This window comes from Passer domesticus, chromosome 2, assembly GCF_036417665.1.
Source record: "Passer domesticus isolate bPasDom1 chromosome 2, bPasDom1.hap1, whole genome shotgun sequence".
NCBI lineage: Eukaryota > Metazoa > Chordata > Aves > Passeriformes > Passeridae > Passer > Passer domesticus.
The window spans coordinates 30,834,267-30,852,637 of record NC_087475.1 but is presented as its reverse complement, the minus strand read 5'-3'; the positions used below and the strand labels follow the sequence as shown (position 1 = coordinate 30,852,637).

The 18,371-nt window shown below is 42.8% G+C and overlaps 2 protein-coding genes and 1 long non-coding RNA gene across 10 annotated transcripts in view; 1 reads left to right on the top strand and 2 right to left on the bottom strand.

Annotated features, from left to right (window-relative positions):
• The window catches only part of RFX8 (regulatory factor X8), a 31,774-nt gene extending 30,645 nt beyond the window's left edge, over window positions 1-1,129 (bottom strand). For all 5 annotated transcript variants that reach the window (XM_064408066.1, XM_064408068.1, XM_064408069.1 and 2 more), the window contains exon 1: window positions 995-1,129. In XM_064408066.1, the coding sequence (XP_064264136.1) occupies window positions 995-1,086 (92 nt within the window). In that variant the 5' untranslated portion in view covers window positions 1,087-1,129. The remainder of the gene's footprint in view (window positions 1-994) is intronic.
• A 704-nt stretch (window positions 1,130-1,833) lies between these two features.
• Window positions 1,834-17,371, top strand: LOC135293641 (uncharacterized). 2 transcript variants are annotated; one of them, XR_010355763.1, is made up of 3 exons: window positions 1,834-2,858; window positions 9,802-9,996; window positions 16,230-17,371. It is a non-coding gene; the product is annotated as an uncharacterized LOC135293641 (long non-coding RNA). The 2 variants fall into 2 exon arrangements; XR_010355762.1 differs by lacking the exon at window positions 1,834-2,858 and adding an exon at window positions 5,833-5,920.
• LOC135293639 (alanine and glycine-rich protein-like) overlaps window positions 9,991-18,371 on the bottom strand; it is a 32,319-nt gene continuing 23,938 nt past the window's right edge. For 2 of the 3 annotated variants that reach the window (XR_010355760.1, XM_064408074.1), the window contains exons 2-3: window positions 12,717-12,847; window positions 9,991-10,754 (exon numbers count right to left, since the gene is read on the bottom strand). Coding sequence is in view for 1 of the 3 variants with exons in the window: in XM_064408074.1 (XP_064264144.1) it covers window positions 12,834-12,847 (14 nt within the window). In the remaining 2 variants the exon portion in view is untranslated. Of the gene's footprint in view, window positions 10,755-12,716; window positions 12,848-16,512; window positions 16,647-18,371 lie in introns of those variants that run through there. The other variant, XR_010355759.1, reaches the window with a different exon arrangement.

The window sequence follows — 18,371 nt, the reverse complement described above, 5'->3', positions numbered from 1 at the left end:
ATTCAAAATTTTTCAAAACATGAAAAGAGGGCTGTCATGATGAAAAGAATCATTAGTTCATCCTTTCAAGGACTGCTTATGATTCAGTTTTATGCTGTGTCTCAGACCTGTTGGATGAATGACCTTGTATGAATCTCTTCCTTCAGCCCTTTCAAAATGGGAGCAGTGGTGTCCATATCACAGGGAAAACACAAGACTGCTCCCACTGCTCAAGTATGACTGATGGGGGGAGTAAAATTATTTAAGATCACTTGCTGATGAGTTAAAAGTTTGTATGTGTTGGTACTGTTTCACAAAAGCCTCAACATTATTTACAAGCAGGACTCATTTGTGCTGGGGGAGACAAGTAAAGTAACCCTGGTTTCTCTGTGACTGTCACATGGCAGAGGATGCTGTTCTCAAAGCCCAAGAAAACAATGGTGCCAACCTTCCTCCACTACACAAAGTGTCTCATTAAGGAGCTCGACCTTCAGCTCAAGAAAAAATAACCCTGGAGAATCTCAAACACCCAGCATCACCCCGAGTGCCAGCGTGCCACCTGCTCGCAGCCACCTGTGTGCTGCGAGAGCCCACCAGGCACCAGTGGCAGAGCCAGGGAGATCCTCCAGGGAGATGCCATGGGTGATGCCATGGGAGATGCCATCACACCACGGGGATGGCTGCCAGGGCCGCATCCCAGCCAGTGCACAGGCTGAGACAAAGTCCCGTTTCCCCCATGTCAATCCACCTCCGTATCACTAAGGCTTGTGGCACGGGGTGGTCTCTCGGGGAAATTTCCCTGCGTGCTTGGTAGCGTTTATGCATCACCGTGATGATGGGGCCTTTGCAGCAAACCGCACTCTCGCCCTACGAAACCGAGAAGAGTTAAAAGCGGGACTCCTCCACTCCCTGTGGCAAGGCAGATCCTGCGAGCCCCGCGGGAGAGCGGAGACAGCCGCGCCACCTCCCGCTCCATCCTCCGCCCGGCCCGTCCCGGGCACGGGGCAGCACCCACCACTGCAGCACGGGGAGGTAGGTGAGGGAGGTGGGGCCGAAATAAGCCATGTCGGCCGGCTCCGGGGCGGGCTGCAGCTCCGCCTCGTCCATTGGGACCGCGATGGTGGCGCCGGGGCCGCTGCGTGCCGGGGCCGTCGGGTAACGGACGGCGGTAACGCCCGCCCGCCCGCGCGGCACCGCCCCGCGCCCCGCACGGCCCCGCGCTGCTCCGCACGGCCCCGCGCCCCGCACGGCTCCGCACGGCCCCGCCCCGCCCCGCCCCGCACGGCTCCGCACGGCCCCGCCCCGCCCCGCCCCGCACGGCCCCGCGCTGCTCCGCACGGCCCCGCGCCCCGCACGGCTCCGCACGGCCCCGCCCCGCCCCGCCCCGCACGGCCCCGCGCTGCTCCGCACGGCCCCGCGCCCCGCACGGCTCCGCACGGCCCCGCCCCGCCCCGCCCCGCACGGCCCCGCGCTGCTCCGCACGGCCCCGCGCCCCGCACGGCTCCGCACGGCCCCGCCCCGCACGGCCCCGCAGCGGTGCCCGCGCCCTGCGGAGAGCTCGGGGCAGCCGCGGCCCCGGCGCGAAGGGCGGGCGCCACGCGGCATTCCTGGCACCCACCCACTGCTCCGCCTCCCGATGGGGGTTTTTTTGTTTGTTTGTTTGTTTGGGAATTTTTTGGGTGTGTTTTTTTGTTTTGTTTTGGCGTTTTTTGGTGGTTTTTTTGGGTGTTTTTTTTTTGTTTGTTTGATTTGGGGTTTTTTGTTTGTTTGTGGGTTTTTTGGGTTTGGGGTTTTTTTTGGGTTTTTTTTTTTTTTTTTTTTTTTTTTTTTTTTTTGGTTGGTTGGTTGGTTGGCTTTGTTGGTTTTTTTTTTAGGAACTGCAGGCAAGAAAAAGATTTCTGTCCAAATCCGAAAGCGGTGTAAATGGCCGATCACGCAGCCGTATTTCTGAATATCACATATTCGGAATAAGAGGGAATAGCTTCAAACTAAGCGTAGGTTTAGATGATGTGTTAGGGAAAAATTGTTTGCTGTGAGGGCGCAAGGCACTGGCCCAGGCTGCCCTGAAAAGCTGTGGGTGCTCTGTTCCTGGAAATGTTCACGGCCAGGTTAGATGGGGCTTTGAGCAGCGTGGTCTGGTGGAAGGTGTCACTGCCCATGGCAGGGGAGGTTGGGACTCGGTGATCTTTATGGTCCCTGCCAACCAGGCCATTCTGTGATTCCATGATTCTGTGATCACAAGTGCCATCCTAGAGGGGTTTGCACATCTTTAAAGCCTGACTTTCAGTTTTCAACAGGGATGCTGCAAACTCCCATAATTGTTTAATTTCTCTTTGATACAGATAGATGAAAGGTCTGTCTGCTCTGCTGAAACCCTGTAAGCACTTTTCCATCACAAGTATCCATTATGCAAAATGAGCTTTGCTGCCATGTGACTGACAAACATAAATTATGTATGGCTGGAGCATCGAAAAGCTTACTAGTCCACGGCTTTGGGTTACATCAGAGCTCAGCTTCTCAGAAACTCCCACAGCTCCCTCCTGTTAATTAGCTTCCTGAAATCCCCATGTGTGACACAGACTGGCTTGTTTCTTTCGTTATGACAATGTGTCCAAAGCCAACACGTTGGTAGACAGCAATATTAAAGCGGGGGTAGGAAGCACGACATCAGGAAAGGGAATTTAAAGTGGCAGGTTACTGTTTTCCGGTCCCTTGATGAACCTTGTTTTTGAGGAGCAGTGCACACAGATGTCATGTATGGCACAGGTTGCTTTGAATCTGTGAAGCCTCATGCTGTGTTGAGAAGCCCATGGGGAGACAATGTTCACTCAAGGGCCCCTGAAACAAAGCCTTGAAAATGCTGTCAGCCAAAAACCCAGGTTAGTGTTAGCATATATGCATTGTAACCAGTACAGTCTGCCATCAATAACTGTGCTTAATGGCTGATTGTGGAAGCTTCCCTCAGTGGCTGCAGGTTTTGATCTTGATTTTGTTTGTCTGCAGTCTGCTGATCTCCTCTGTGGGACATTTAGAGAGCAGACACTCCTGCAAATACCGTAGAGCAAAAGCTTTCTCAGGCTGAAGTAGCTGTTGTAAGAACTAACAAGAGCGATGCTGCAGCAGCTGTAAGGCTGGTGTGGTGTTGCCATATAAGCACTCCCAGAGCTTCTGCAGCAGGGCTGGCAGTAGGTGCTGCCTGGGACACTCACTGCCAGTCCAGCTGTGCCTGTCCATTCTGCTCTCAGAGCAGTGCCCTCCACTCCATGTACCTAAGGAAGAGGAAACCTCATCTCCAGTTTCCAACAGCTGGCTTGCTTTTGTGTTTGCATGTGCTTCTGAGTCCTGGTCTTAGTTCTCAAGGTTCATGACCAACAACTGACTTTTTGGGACTGTCTGAAACTCTGCACAGGGAAGTTCCCTAGGCCCAAAAACACCTTAGCAGGAAAAACTCCAAAAAAACATTTACAACTTAGCTGAAACTGAAGAATGATGAATCGAATATTACTGTGGTAACAGACTGAAATAAGGGAAATTATACAGATCAGAAAGTCCCTGGACAACATCTCATACTCAGAAAGGTTTTTATGAAAAGAAGCAAACGCTGCATAAAAAATCCTGTCCAGTTACTGTCCATGGCTTGAGAGATACCAATTAGGTCACAGCGTTTTTCCTGCCCAGTTTGCAGATAATGAGATAGACAGATCTGTGTGCTGTTCAGGTCTTGACATACTTTTATTTCATTAGGGCTTTCCCATTTTTTTCTAAAAATGATTCTACTTCTCAGAGAATTTTAACATGTGCTTTTTTTTTTTTTTTTTTTGGCAGAAGGGGGAGTGAGTGGGAGAGAAGGGAGATTCTGACTTTAAATGCCAGGCTGTTAGAAGAATTTGGTTGAAAACCTGAAATCAGTTTCTTCAGCTTAAACCAGTCAGATAGGACTGGTGGATATAGATTAGGTCAAGCTGTAGTAAGTCTTTATTCTTGCATAAGCTGAAAGCTGCAAAGCTCTTTATTGCTGTCATGGACATATTCCTTGCATAAAATTACAGAGCATATAATAACAAGCACTCTGACTGAAAAAAGATTTGGTATAAAATTAGGAGTAATGGTTGAACAGATTAAAAGGTGTACAAAGAAAGCTTCCTTCCTCTGACTTTCACCCATAACGAGGACAAATTTAAACCAAACTTTGAGGTAATCTCCAAAATGTTGTAAGGAGTGTCTTTAGCAAAAAATTGCCCATTCAGATTACTGTCTGCCCTCAGCTCCCCTATCCCATCTTCAAGAGAAGATTTGGATACCTTGGGAGATTGGGATGCCTTGTAGGGTAAACAGATTATGTAAGAGCTTTTGCTGGTGACAGCTGTCTTGTAAAGGCAAGTGCCAACATCTCTTAGATATTTACCGTTTTAAAAACAAGTGCTTTATATGATTTTTTAATACTTAAGCAAAAGTGTGTATGAAACAGTCATTAAAGCAAGTGAATCTACGGCAGCTTCCACCACTAGCAGCAGCAATGAACATATGTGACTATAGGAAATTGTATGTTTCCCCTAGAGCTGCAAAGGCCTTAAGGCTATTAATTGCATTCATTCTCATGTAGGAAGGAATGGGTAAAAGAGCTTGAAAAGGAAAATAAAAAATACAAATCCTTCCCTCATACCCACCAAACCAATCCTGGAGCAACGTATTATTAACTCTTCCATACAAAAAGTTAAAAGAATTGGATCACTGTTGGTGTAAGAGTCCCATTGAACAAAGGCAAATATCCCAGTGTGAGAAATGTGTCAGTACACTTGATTAGTTTGGCATTTGTTTGTTTGCTTTTTTGTAGTTTTTTTATCTCTACTAATTGGCCTACCAGGGACAAAATTACAACTGTGTAAAAGTTTACTTATTTTCCTTCCTTTGAGATCTGAATAATGCCAATGATCAGGCATTACCTAAATGTGATCAGTTTACTATGAGCAGAGATCTTCAGTCATAGTTACCTTCTAAACTTTAGTTTGAAATCAAACAAATCCAGTGCTTTAACATTGTAGAACGCTCTGTCCTTCACAAGCCACGCACTTGGACATGAATACACACGAGGAAGAGGAAGGCTCCTCTCCCAAGTGCCTATAGCATGGGAATTCTTGTATGTATGAAAATCCAATTCCGCAAAGCATGTCAGCATGTTTGTAAGACTGCTTCATTCAGCAAAGCATTTAAGAATGTACTTAAATTTAAATATGTACTTAGCTGAATCGTTCTGCTCAGTGGGGATTGATGGCTGAATCGAGGCATTAAGCATTAACGAGGGAGCTGGGAACACAAAATAATATGTAAATTGGGATGTGTCCTGTCATGACTAGAATAAACTGATTCAAACAATGCAATCATTGCATGACTAAGATCTCTTGAAAGATGTGAAGCCATTAGAAATACTTAAGACCTGGTGACTTGAGATGGGACACAATCACTGACAATCACTCGGTCCTTCACTCAGCTCAGACCACCTGGCTTTGAGTGTCTGGTGGAGAGGCTGGGTGAAAGAAAATCTCCCGCACAGAATTGAAACACTTAACTGACTGTTGCCACATCGTTCATTCCAGATGCTGCCCAGGCCAGTGTCATTTACTGATCTTCTTTTAACTAAGATGAACGGTGGATTCTTTGCTTTTGGTCCAGCCACAACTGGTAGCAGGGTCTGTCTGAGCAGCTCTGTCCCTCTTGTCTGGAGAGATTCTGGTGTGAGCACTTCCCCCTTCGTGCTCCTGTATGGGGCAGTGCCTCTAGGAAGGTGACTCTGGAGCTGAGGACTGTGCTTTCCACTGTGTGCTGACACCTGCTCTTTGGATTTCTTGCTCTTTAGTCCAGCTTAGGGCAGCCAAACAGTTTATACAGTGACTCATGAAGATGGAGATATGGATAAAAGCCTATCTGTCCAGAAGAGGCTGAGGTAATGCTTGCAGGAGAAAGCAACTGCTTCATTTCTGCTCGGCAGAAGATGTGGTGCTTGCTCCTCCAAGTAGAAATGGCATTTTATGATGCTTCTCTGATACCTTATTTTTGTGGTTTTGTTTTGTTTTCTACATTTTGGATGCATACTGGAGTTAACTTTCTGTTTAATAGGACAATCTATTATAAAACTCTGAAATAGTGATGCTAGGTTTGCATGTTAGAGTAATTTGAACAGAAAAAAATTCTCTACAATAAAAGTAGTGGTGAGTCATGCAGAAAAGCCCCATCTATCTCAGAAACAGCACTCTTACATTAGCTCCTCTGCCTGGTTTGCAGATGACATGTAAAAGACCCTTGATTGTATTTGTGTGTCAGGAATGTTTACACAATGAATCAATTAGTTCTGAAGTAAGGAATGGCATTAAGGGCAGCTTTCAAATTTACAGTAAAGTCCAACTACAGAAGTTTTGAAAATAGAGAAAAACATCACCCTCCTCCACAAAAGTAAATACAGACTTTACTGTGAAAATAGGTGCTTGCTTTCTTTCTTAATTAAAACAAAAGGTGAAAATGTTTCACTTAAATAGCTACTTTAACCAATACTTTTCTTGAAAGTACTTGTTGAAAGATTCGGGATAGTGCTTGACATAATTTAATGACAATGCAGTCAACAGTTAACTCTTCCAAAACTGAATTTTATTGTAACAAATACAAATCCTGCCTCAGTAATTTTTGAGGGTAAAGCATATGCTACATGAGTGATTAAGTTTTATCTTCTCACCTTTTCAATATCTTAGACCAAATGGTACATTAGAGAAACATTATATGCATGTAGTGTCAGGGGTGATATGATTAAAACTGCATACAGTTCTGTATTCCTATTATTATTTTACAAATCTTGTTTTATCCTTCAGACTAGAAAACATAGTAGGAGATAGTGTGATTTATACCTTGCTTATAGTTACATAACTGACATTTTCATATAATATATTTTATCTCAGATTACCAATAGATTCAAGAGAGGAAAAAAACCCCACCCTAACAGATTTAATAAGTTTACCACTGTAGGAACAATTAAATCTGAAGTACCACGACCCATCTGAACTGTTCAGATCCACCAGGACCCCTCTTTGATCAGGGAGGTGAATTAGATAACCTCCAGACATCTCTGAACACCTCATTTATTCCATGATTGCTGTATGGTCTTTTTCTTAATTGCATCTGAAGCATTTGTGACTTGTCTGTGCTTGGCTTTTGTTCAAATAAGTAGAACATGCATTTATGTTGCTGGCAGTAGTGTTGCTCTAGCTGCAGCAGTGTACAGATACAGCCAAGGCAAACTTTATGAAGAGAAATCTTTTACTTGGGCCAGTTCATACAGCTAGACTGGATACAGATACTGTATGTCCACACAAGTTGTGCTGGATCTGAAGCTAGCAGCAAACACATGGCTGATAAAGGTTGGGAACAATTGCTCTGGTAGAATGAGTGTTTCTTTTTCCCAATTTAGTGAATTAGATTAGACTGATATGGTTTAGGACGACAAGATGTCTGCTATACCAATTGATATTCTCTGTTTTCATTGGAAAAAATTACAAAATCAACCTTTGTGAAAAATTAGATTTGAAATTCCCCTTTGAGGAGCTTATGAGCTCTGGCCCCATAGCTTTGCAATGAGATGAAGGAGCTCTGGGGTGATTGTGACCAGCCATGGAGGGGCTCTGGACCGATCAACACCCTTCATTTATGGTCCTAATTTTTGATCCTGATCTTGAAGTACCCCATAATTTCTGACCCTTACAAATACTTTCCATACTGCTAAGTGCTGCTCAGATGGCTTACATACAACATTTCCACCTCTGCAAGCTTCTTATTTCGATTGTGTGTTATTTGTAATGAGGCCCTCTGGTTGGTACTGTTGGAGTTTTGCAGGAGCAATGACTAGAGCAGACTGAGCACATATCCTAAATATCCATTTGCATTCAAAAGGGAGCGTCCACTGAACTGTGGTTGTAGTCCTTTTATGTTTGTTTTCTATGAATATGCGATCATGTGAGCTTTACTAGCAGAATACTTCTCAGTGAGAATGCCCATGTGACTTACTCATGGGAGGCAAACATTTAATTCAAATGTTGCATTTCCAAAAGAAGGTTCAGAATTTTCTATTGACTTTGTTTTGATTACTTACTCAAACTAAATGTTACGATCCTTGAGGATAAAGCAAAACAAACCTGGGCAATATTATAGTCAATGGGACGATAAGCATTCATGCTCAACTTGTTAATTTTTAAAAATGGTATCAACATAGGCCAAAAGATATATGGGGCTTAAATTCACTTTTCTTGGTTTATTGTAGAAGATACGTTCCCAACTGAAAATTTCAATGTGGATTACAATATTCATAAATGGGATGATCTGCAGACCTACAATTATTCTCTGAAGTATTTAATTCACGATTTTACAACAAGCACATTTCAGACTTGAACTGCAGAGGTACAATTGATTCAGTGTAAACTTTGCCAAAGCAAATCCTCTGGTAAGATCAAAATGTGTGAGTTAGAGGTGCAGGATGTGGTTGCTTAGTTACTAAGCAGGAGTCTACCTGAAAAGCACAGAGAGTATGGAGAGCACTTCAGAGTGTGGAGAAGGGTTTTGCCCTTTACTTTTGACTGACATTTCTGCTCAATATTAAACATGGAACCAATTTTAATAAGCAGTGACTCCAGTCTGGCAACCTCATTGCTACTGCAGCCAGTGGTATTGCAACCATCAGGGAAGATAGAATCACTGGGGAAAATTTAGACAAAAATTTAGACACAATTTAGTTTTAAGAGGCATTTAAGAGGAATTTTAGAGAATGTATCTTGGATATTTTTCTCTCATATGCCACCCTAGTTGCCCTCAGAAATGACAGAGATTTCTTATCTGTTTTAATATTTTCAGTACATCCTTGGACTATTTTTAATAATTTTTTTATAACTGTTTAAAATTTAAAAAACCTAAAAAGATTGTTAACCTGTAGTATTTAAAATTAGTTTTCCCTTGAATCTGATTCTTGAGAGAAACAGCATTTAACAAGATTCTGTGATGCTTCTGCAATTTGTCAAAATTTTTTCAAATATTTATAAGGTATTTACACCACTGCCTTGAAAATAACCAAGAAGACAATGGATTATTTCCCTTTCAACTGTGCAACAATAAGTTAGAATCAGAAATGTTTTCCATAATTTGAAGCCTTAATGGCTACAGGGCAAAATATTTTAAAATCAAATCTTTAATGGTTTTCATAATTGAAAGAGATACTAACATATTGTTAGGAATGCACAAAGCTTTTGTTTTAGAATATATTCAGTTTTGACTATGAGTGAATCTTGGAAAACAGCATGATTTAATTTGCTACCACAGTCAAGTGATCTATATGAATGATATCAGACAATCTCTTATGACATACTTTTTTATGCTTCTGCAGCTGTCATCTCGTCTTTTTCCAATTTTCTTAGCTACAAAACAGATGTCAAATGTTTTGTTTGTAGAAGTTACCCTGGAATTATTTTATCACTCACACATTTATAGGCATTAGTGTACCTAAGGATGCAGTTAGTTAAGAAATCTCTGCATAAATTGCAAAAATACAGTAAGTATTGTACAAAGCTATGCACAGTCATTTCTTTACAAATTTTGGAAAGTACAGAACATTCTTCTAGAGCTTGCATCTTAGTGGCAGATTACTGTCACAGCTGTGGCTACAGTCTGTGTAGAAATGTAGCGTGACCAAGAAAAAACCATGAATAATATGTAAAGCCTCCCTTACTGTGGCATTACTTGCCTATGCAATACCCATTTTTCATACCCTAAACTCAGATGCTGTTTTCCATGCAGTTACTCTTTACCCATGTGGAAATGCACGGAAGGAGCTCCAGCCATGACCTGGCTCTCTGCTGGCACCAGAGCTGCAGGGATGCCTCTGCAGCCCCTTGCTTCCTTCCTCACTGAGCGGGGAGGCACCGAGGGCCAGGAGCCAGGACCGTGGCACTCCAGCACCTGAACACTGAGGGACCACAAAGGACCTTGCAGGTGAGCCTCTGCTTCTCTAGTGGGGTCAATATTCACAAGTCTTTCTTTGATCTTTGGCTCACTCTCATGGGTTCTTTCATTTCAGTTTTAATTGGAGGCCTTGGTAAAGGGGCATATTCACCCCACTTTTTCTGAAGGAATCTCTAAAACCCTCAACCATACCTTGCCATTGAAATTACTTTTCCTCCCTCTCACTCCTATTTCATCTTGTGGCTTCCTTCAGCTGCCTTCCTTCATTAACAGTTCCTGGTTAATTAAGCAGGTTAATGCAAGAAAATCATATCAAGATGAAACCTCCTTTCATAGAGGTTGCTGAAGCCTGGCTGGGAATTAACAACAACCTCCAGTAAGGGTTCTCTTGAGCAAAACCTATTAACAGCAGGCTACCATGGTTAGTCAAAACATTGAAACATTGCATTTAAACACACCAGAAGCCATTTACAAAATTTTATAGTGTTATTCCTTGTACATCACCTCCTTAAATGGGTTAAAAGAGTACAAATGATGGCTGGAGCAATGTCATATTTTAACAGGCAAAACACAAAGCAGCATCTACAGTTCTTACTTCAGGTAAGCAATTTAGCATAGTTTTAGAACTATATAAAAAAAGTGGTTTCTTTTAAATGCTATGATTAATTATTATTGAAATGCTAACTTTCTTTGGGCCAAATTGTACTTCAAAAATGAGCTTTAATCAAGACTTACAGTGCTTAATGTTGCTCTGTGCAGGTTTGATTGATTCAGTTTTCTTCTTGCTCCTGCAAAAATGAATGCAATAAGACATGACTCTTAAATTAAAGAATGGATTATCACCTTCAGAGAGGAGTCAAAGGATTTAGAAAGAATCTCAAATAAGGGATGGATGAACATATTAATGACAAAGGAGTTAGCATTCACTGTCTGCTAGGTTGAAATAAATTAAGACAATTTGAGCATGTGTATGACAAAGCTTTTTCAGTTTCCTGAAACCAAATTTGTTAACTATTAACACATGCTAAAAACACTTAACCCTTTGATAAAAGGCTGGGAAGTAAGATGTACATGTTAAACCCAAAGTAATTTTTCATTATTAGTAATATTATTAAATGTGGTATTTTGTCCTGTTTGTTTTTGTTGGGTAGGTAGTTGCTCATGTTCTGCCAGTTAATCCTGTTCTTTTGCCTGTTTTAATTATAAAGCACTTAATAACCTAGTGGTTGCTTCTAATAAATTAAAACTACCTGGGTAAATAGAGAGGTGGTGTTGTCTATTAGGCACAATATCCAGGTTTGGTTAAAACCAGGAAAGTCTGCTTGAGCTCTTAAAGTAGCTTCTGCAGCTTGACACAGATCTAGAAGACTTGCCCTCAGCTCTAGCAGAAATGCCTGAAGCATAAGGACCTGGGAACTACTGTTCAAGGACAGAAATAATCAGCACACACAACATCCTATTTTTGATGTTCATCCCTTTTAAATATTGTTCCTAATTCTACATGTGACAGTGAAAAACATTTTGTGACCTTGTGAGGTTTTTACATTTTCAGCTTAGTGTGGTTTAACCACAAGCTGTGTAGCTTGGAGAAGAACAACCCACTTGTGCATTTCTCCAAAAGCAACGGCTCAAATGCCTCTGAAACAGAGAGGATAAAATGCCCAGGCTGTGGCCAGTTTTAGTGCTTGCCACATCGGTGATGCTGCCAGTCACCCTGCAAAGCCAATGTAATGCAGCTTTTAGTCACAGTGCTTACTCTAACTCCTGATATTCTGAAACAACTTGCCATGGGCTTTTAGTCAGGCCTTTGTAGTTCTCCTTTCCTTAGTATACAGCAACTCTTAGAGGCTGGGTTGAGCCAGCGTTTTCAAGTGAGGTCTCAGCAAAATTTGGATTGTTTAATGTATGAGCCCATACAGAATCTGAGTTCTTTGAAAACACTAGTCATCATTATCAAGTGCAACTTTATCATTCTACAGCAGTAACCTTTCTGGGGACCTCACCATGGGTGAAAATACTGAGCTGAGGAGAAAAGAGGGATCATGAGAAAATGTACTACAGTAACCCCTTATTAGTGAATGAATGCACACTCATGCATACTTCAGCTATCTGCTTTGATATCCAAATACAATAGAGCTATAGACTAGGCTCAGAATTTGACCTTCAGTATCTTTCTGCCAGGGCATTTACTCCTCAACTGGTTTCTTTAGTCTTAGGCTGTTTTTGTGTTAAGTAGTGAAGAAGTCTGGTAACCCCTGCTGTGCCAGAGGAGATTGGCCCTGTACAGCAATCAGGGTGTAAGACTGACAAACTTGAGCCTGACATGTAATGACATCTCCTGCCAATCCTTCTCCATCCACAGAACCCAAGCTTTACTAAGCTGCTTAATGATGGCACAATGTTTACTTCCTTTTCAATATAGGTGTAGAAGGGATCTCAATAAAATTTATCCCCTTTTGGTCATGAAATATTATATGTCATATAACAAAGGTTGTACAGCTGAGAGCACAACAATTTGAGGACAGAACTACCTCTGGAAAAACCATTTCAGTTGCTCTTGGGCACATTCCTATCTGCCTTTTATATTGCTGTTTATCTTTGTAACTATGAAGTACTTCTTTCTGCATAGTGGTCATAGCTCACATATTATTTTAAGGGAATGTCTCTTGACTGTCATTTTGCTCGCTCAAGCCTTTGGAGTTCTTGAAATGTAAAGACTTATGGCTTTTCTTGCTCTGCTTGTCCCTTACCTATGCATGTATAGGTGCATATCTCTATCCCAAGCTGGCTGATTAAAGTAACTGGTGCAGAGGAATCCCCATCCTGGGAACAGTATCTTCTGCTATATCTGTGACTCCAGTCAATGCTTATCTTCTGAGACCTGGAGGAAAAATACGCAGTACAAACACAAAATCAAGGAGCAGGAAGTATTTTCTTTCTTTTTTTTTTTTTTTTTTTTTTGATAAAAAACTTTGCTAACCTACATTCCTTTGCTACAACAATGAAAGTCCATCCACCTATAGAACATGATACTATACCTTTGAGTAGGGGAAATTATATCAACAAACATAAGGCCCTGATGACTTTATTATCAATTATCATTTCCCTTTAATGGCAGGGTTAATATGAAGATGTATTTTGTGTGTCTCCATAGGACTGGGCCTGATACCCAGAGTTTTAAAATAGATAAAAGAACACTTCCCTTTTAGAAAACAATCTAAAACTCTTTTAACATTCCTGAATGGTTTATCCTTCCTGCGCGAAACAATTTTCAGAGTGTAAGAGGTTACCTTTGCTGGTGCCTTTTGGTAATATGCATTGACATATGCAGGAACACATGTGAAAAAGGCTTTGTCATCACATCCTTAGCATTACAGGTAGTGTGTTTTATTGAGAGCCATGAAAAAAAGAAAGCAGAAAAAAGGTGAAGCTTAAAGCAGAGGTCTTGCACTTGGCAGAAAAGAAGCAGGCTTGTAATGTTCATAGTTTCTAGGGGAGCTCATGGCCCTAAGATGAGATAGGCCATTATGGGAAGTTCCCTGCCAAGTGAGGAGCAAAACTGGACATCACAGTCTTCACACAGGAACTTCAGATGAATTTAGGACCCAGACTACTGAGTGCTTTGGAGACAACAGGCTTGGGCTGGAGTCAGCAGTGCAGGAAAACTCTAAGAGGGTACTAGTCCTAGTCTGTGCTGGTGAGAAGAAATATTGCAGCCTTCTGCACTTGCTGGAATTTCCTAAGAGCTCATGACTTCTCACTCATGTGTGTGACATTGCTTTGGTCTAGACAAGAACTGACTGTATAATGGGGAACAGGTCACAATCTGAGGCTGACTCCCATGACCATTAAATGATATTGTTTTTCCAGACAGTTATGACAAATAACATTTTCTGTTAGAACACATGACAAAAACTCTATTACATTTTTTGCTCTGCTTTGAAAGAAATCCCCTTTTACAATTTCTGGTCAAATCTGGCTAAAATATTCTGGAATGGGACTTTTGTGATCAGAATTTTCTGCTGTGAATTGAAAAAAAAATGTATCTTCTTTATCAACTGGGTTTAAAGTTGACACAATCCAAAGTCAAAACATCCACATAATCTAAAATGACCAAGAATATTTGCACAATGTAAAGTTTGATGACAAAAACCCTTCAGAAAAGTCACATTACCAGCAACAGTAATTCAAAAGTGACCACAGAATTATTTTTTTTATTCTAGGTGTCAGCATCTCTCATAAATAAACAAATATGTAACTTGCCAGATGAATGATCCAAATCCTTCATGTTCTGAAAATAGCAGTAACTAAAGAAAGATTTTTTTTTAAAGAAAAGTACAATATTTGACTGACCCTGTGAAATTTACCCTTCTGCTTCAGCCCTCACTTGCACCATCACACTTCAGGTCACTGCCCTTTTGGGTGTGCTATCAAATGTGCTTATTGTGATCAGTGCTCTCAGTGAAATGATCTAATTTAGTTCTCAAATAGTGCAAGCAACTGAGCTGGTGCAGAGCAGAAGGCACTAACCTCTAAGGAAGGGATGACTACAAGCCCTGGGCACTGTGTAACATGCTAGCCCAGTGCACAATTAACACTAGTATTTAGTGGAATTCCCCCTCCTCCTGTATTAATTAATTAGTGACAGGGACTCTCCCAGCTGTTGGCCCCTGGTGATCAGCACACCTCATTTGGTGAAAGGCTGGCCCGAGGGTTTGGCCCATGGTGACTAATGCTGTTCCAAAGGATTTAGCAGCTAGCACAATCAAGGCCCTCTTCCCAGCAGATACCGTGCTTAAGGTGGTTGAACAAAACGGGCATGGACTAAACTCCATCTCCTCTAGCCCAACAGGCTGAGAATGGTCCTGGATGGTATTCCTTCATGAGGATGTCTGCCTACATACTTGTTCATCCATCTTGGCCATACCACATGATCTATAAAGACAAAATTATTACCCATTGTCCTCTGCAAACTGTCTTTGATCACTCTGGAGGCCTTCAGGAATACTAACAGAACTGTAGAATCACAGAATAGTTTAAAATGGAAGAGACCTTTAAAGGTCTTCTAGTCTAACCCCCTGCAATGAGACAGGACATCTTCAACTAAATCAGGTTGCCCAAAGCCCCATTCAACTTGATCTTGAATATTTCCAATGATAGAGCTTCTGCTTCCTCTCTGAACAACCTGTTCCTATGTTTCAGCACCTTAATTGTAAAAATTTTCTTCCTTAAATCTAGTCTAAATATACCCTATTTTAATTTAAGGTCTTGACCTTTTGTCCTATGCAACAAGCCTAAAAGGTTTGTCCCATCTTTCTTGTAGGCCCTCTTTAAATACTGAAAGGCTGTACTAAGATCTCACTGAAGCTTTCTTTTCTCCAGGCAGCACAACCCCAACCCTCTCATAATTTCTTCATAGGAGAGGTACTCCAGCCAACTGATCATCTTGGTGGTCCTCCTTTGGACCTATTCCAACAGGTCCATGTCCTCCTTGTGCTGGGGCCCCAGAGCTGGATGCAGCCCTGCAGGTGGGGTCTCACCAGAGCAGAGCAGAGCAGAGCAGAGGGGCAGAATCCCCTCCTTTCCCTGCTGCCCACGCTGCTCTGGAGCAGCCCAGGACACAGTTGGATTTCTGGGCTGTGAGTGTGCATTGCCAAGTCATGTCCAGCCTCTCATCCACCAGCACCCACAGTCCTGCTCTGCAGGGTTGCTCTCAAGCCCTTCTCCCCCCAGGCTGTATTGATCCCAGGGGTTGCCATGACCCAGGTGTAGGACTCAGAGCAAGGGGCTGAGTGCCCTTGCTAGCACTCTGTCCCTTTAACCTTGGTGTCATGCACACGTTGTCACAGGAAAGCCTGGCATTATCCCACTCTCCCTTCAAGTCTGGCTTAAAGCACTGTTGACAAGCCCTGCTAACCTGTGAGCAAAGACCTGCCCCCCCCCCTTAACAATTTAAAAAATTTAAATTTTTTTTTTAAATTTTAAACAATTTAAGGTTTAAATTTGGCCACTCTTCAACATCAGACTGAATTTGACCCACAGCCACCGAACGCCATTGAAAGGAAAGCTGCAAAATAACCAGTTCTGAGGCTGGAAGAAAATTTCTGGGCAATGTTTCTGAATCCTTTTGCTGTAGTACTGTCATCTTTGTCAGCTAATACTTCTTTTAGCAATGAAACCACTTTGATTTGAGTAGAACTCCGAACTTCTCTGCTTTCTTAGAAAAACAAAATTATGCTGATTTGTATCTTTTCCTTGTGCAGGCTGCATTTGTTTGCACACAAGATGTGAATAATGAAGGAGTCTACAAAATTCAGCTGGTGAAATTCTATCAGAGTTTGCAAGAAACAAAACAAACACAAAAACAGCCCATCAAGTAAAAATGGCTGATAGATGCAAAAGGCAACACAGATGGAGGTAATGGAGTTTCAAAAGAGGAATTAGAGAAGATCTGAATGGAAGCTCGTAAATCTGCAGCAATTCAGCTTTGCCAAGAATTGCAATGGGAAATCCTCATTATGGGAGATATTTCCATTCTGTACTCACCGAAGAGAGCTTTGCTAGGGCAACCACAGGGAAAGCAGGAGACCCAGCCATCAGCATTCCTGAGCCCTGCCAGCCTGCACTGCTGACTCACAAGGCAGCCTTGAGTGAGTCACTCATTGCCAGATGCTTCCACCTGACCTTGTCAAGGTGCTGCAAACAAGGAAACAAAACAGACTCACCTTTGGCAACTCTGGCAAACAAGTCTTATCATGTTGTATTCCAGCTTCCCCCACACCACCAGTAAGCAGTGTGGCCAAGGAAGAAGCTTTAGGCCAGACCAAGCCATTTCTGGGACTGGGAGCCATTTCCCTGGCATGGCAGACACATAAAGGAGTTGTTTGTAACAGAGGAAGACTTGACTGCAGCAAAGGAAGCATGACAACTGGTGGAATGTTCTTTCTACACAGAAAGTGGAGAACCTGGCATAGGCAGCAGAGAAGCCAGTGCCTCAGCAGATCCTGTGGAAAAGATCAGTGAACAAGGAGATGCAGAGTCCCAGGGAGGGAGCCACATAAACATCTGAAATATCGTCCTACCATACAAACTCAGCTGAAGGGCTTAGATAGAGGCTTAATCTTCCACCAAATGGGAAAAATATCACTGCTTCTAACAGTGGGCTAGTGAATCCTTGAGGGCTAAAAAATCTGTGGATTTTTCTGTTTCATTCCACTAGTTTCTCACCAGAGGGCATGCCACATTGCTAATCTGGGAAGGACAGTCCTTGGTGTGACAATCTGTCTCAAGGCAATTGCTGTGATGTGCTCTTTCTCTTCTATGGTATCAGATGTGGGCAGCCTGATCTATGTTAGAAAAAAAGTTTTGTCATCAAAAGTTTCTGAAATAATTCCCTTGGGACTGAGATTTCCTGATGGTTTTTCTCTGTAGTGCCCCTCTGTAATATCTCTTGTACCACCACCTCCAACCCCTGGGCTGGACTAACATGATTTGCAAAGCCTCAAAAAAGAGCTAAGATCTGAGTGGTGCATGGTCAGACCTGCAACCTCAGGGGAAAAGGAGCCATAATCACCCTTATCCTTGCCTAAGCTTCATCTCCTCTTGCCTCCCAGCACTGGCTCTGGATCAAACTTCCCTGTTTCATGACAGGAGACAATGTCATTAATCACACTGCTGCATCCAGTATTTATATATAGAAAAATCAAGCTGTGTTCCAGGTTATTGAAAATCCCTCCTGAGTGCCAGCAGAAGGTTAGTTTTAGGCTGCAGCTGCCCAGATACCATTACTGGTAAGGACCCTTATTATCAGCTGTAGGGGGAGATTCTTGGGGGGTGGTGGGGAGACAGAGGAGGCTGCCCTGCAGAGCTGAAATCTGGGGTTTAGAGTTAGCCCACATCTCCTACAGAGCAGTATAAAAGTGCCATTAAAGTCAGTGCAGGAGCTCTCACTGCAGTAGGCAGCTTAGACACAAACACAGGCAACAAGCTGTGTCCTGAGTGCTCCTCTCCACTTTGCCCATCTTCCCCCAGGCTCTGGGAAGACTGTGAAATGCAGGAGGGTTTGGGATGGGTCTGAGCTCTGTTGGGCTGGTGAAGCTAAACTGATGTGAGTGATATGGTTCCTGTTTTCTGTTACTGTGACCGTTCCATGACACCTGAAAGCTTCAGGAAGTGATTCATAAAAACGCATTTGCAGCAGGTTGGGTGCACTAAGGGAGCTGTAGGAAGAGGTGTCCAGAAATCATCACAGGTATGGGTAAACCCAGCTGTGTACTACCAACAACACAGAAAGCTGTCCTGAGCTGTTGGTTCTGACCCAACAAGCCAGGCTGTGTTGTAGTAGGTGCACCAGACTTGGATCCTCCCCAGCACTCCAGCAGTCACCCAGGTAAGGGATGGATATC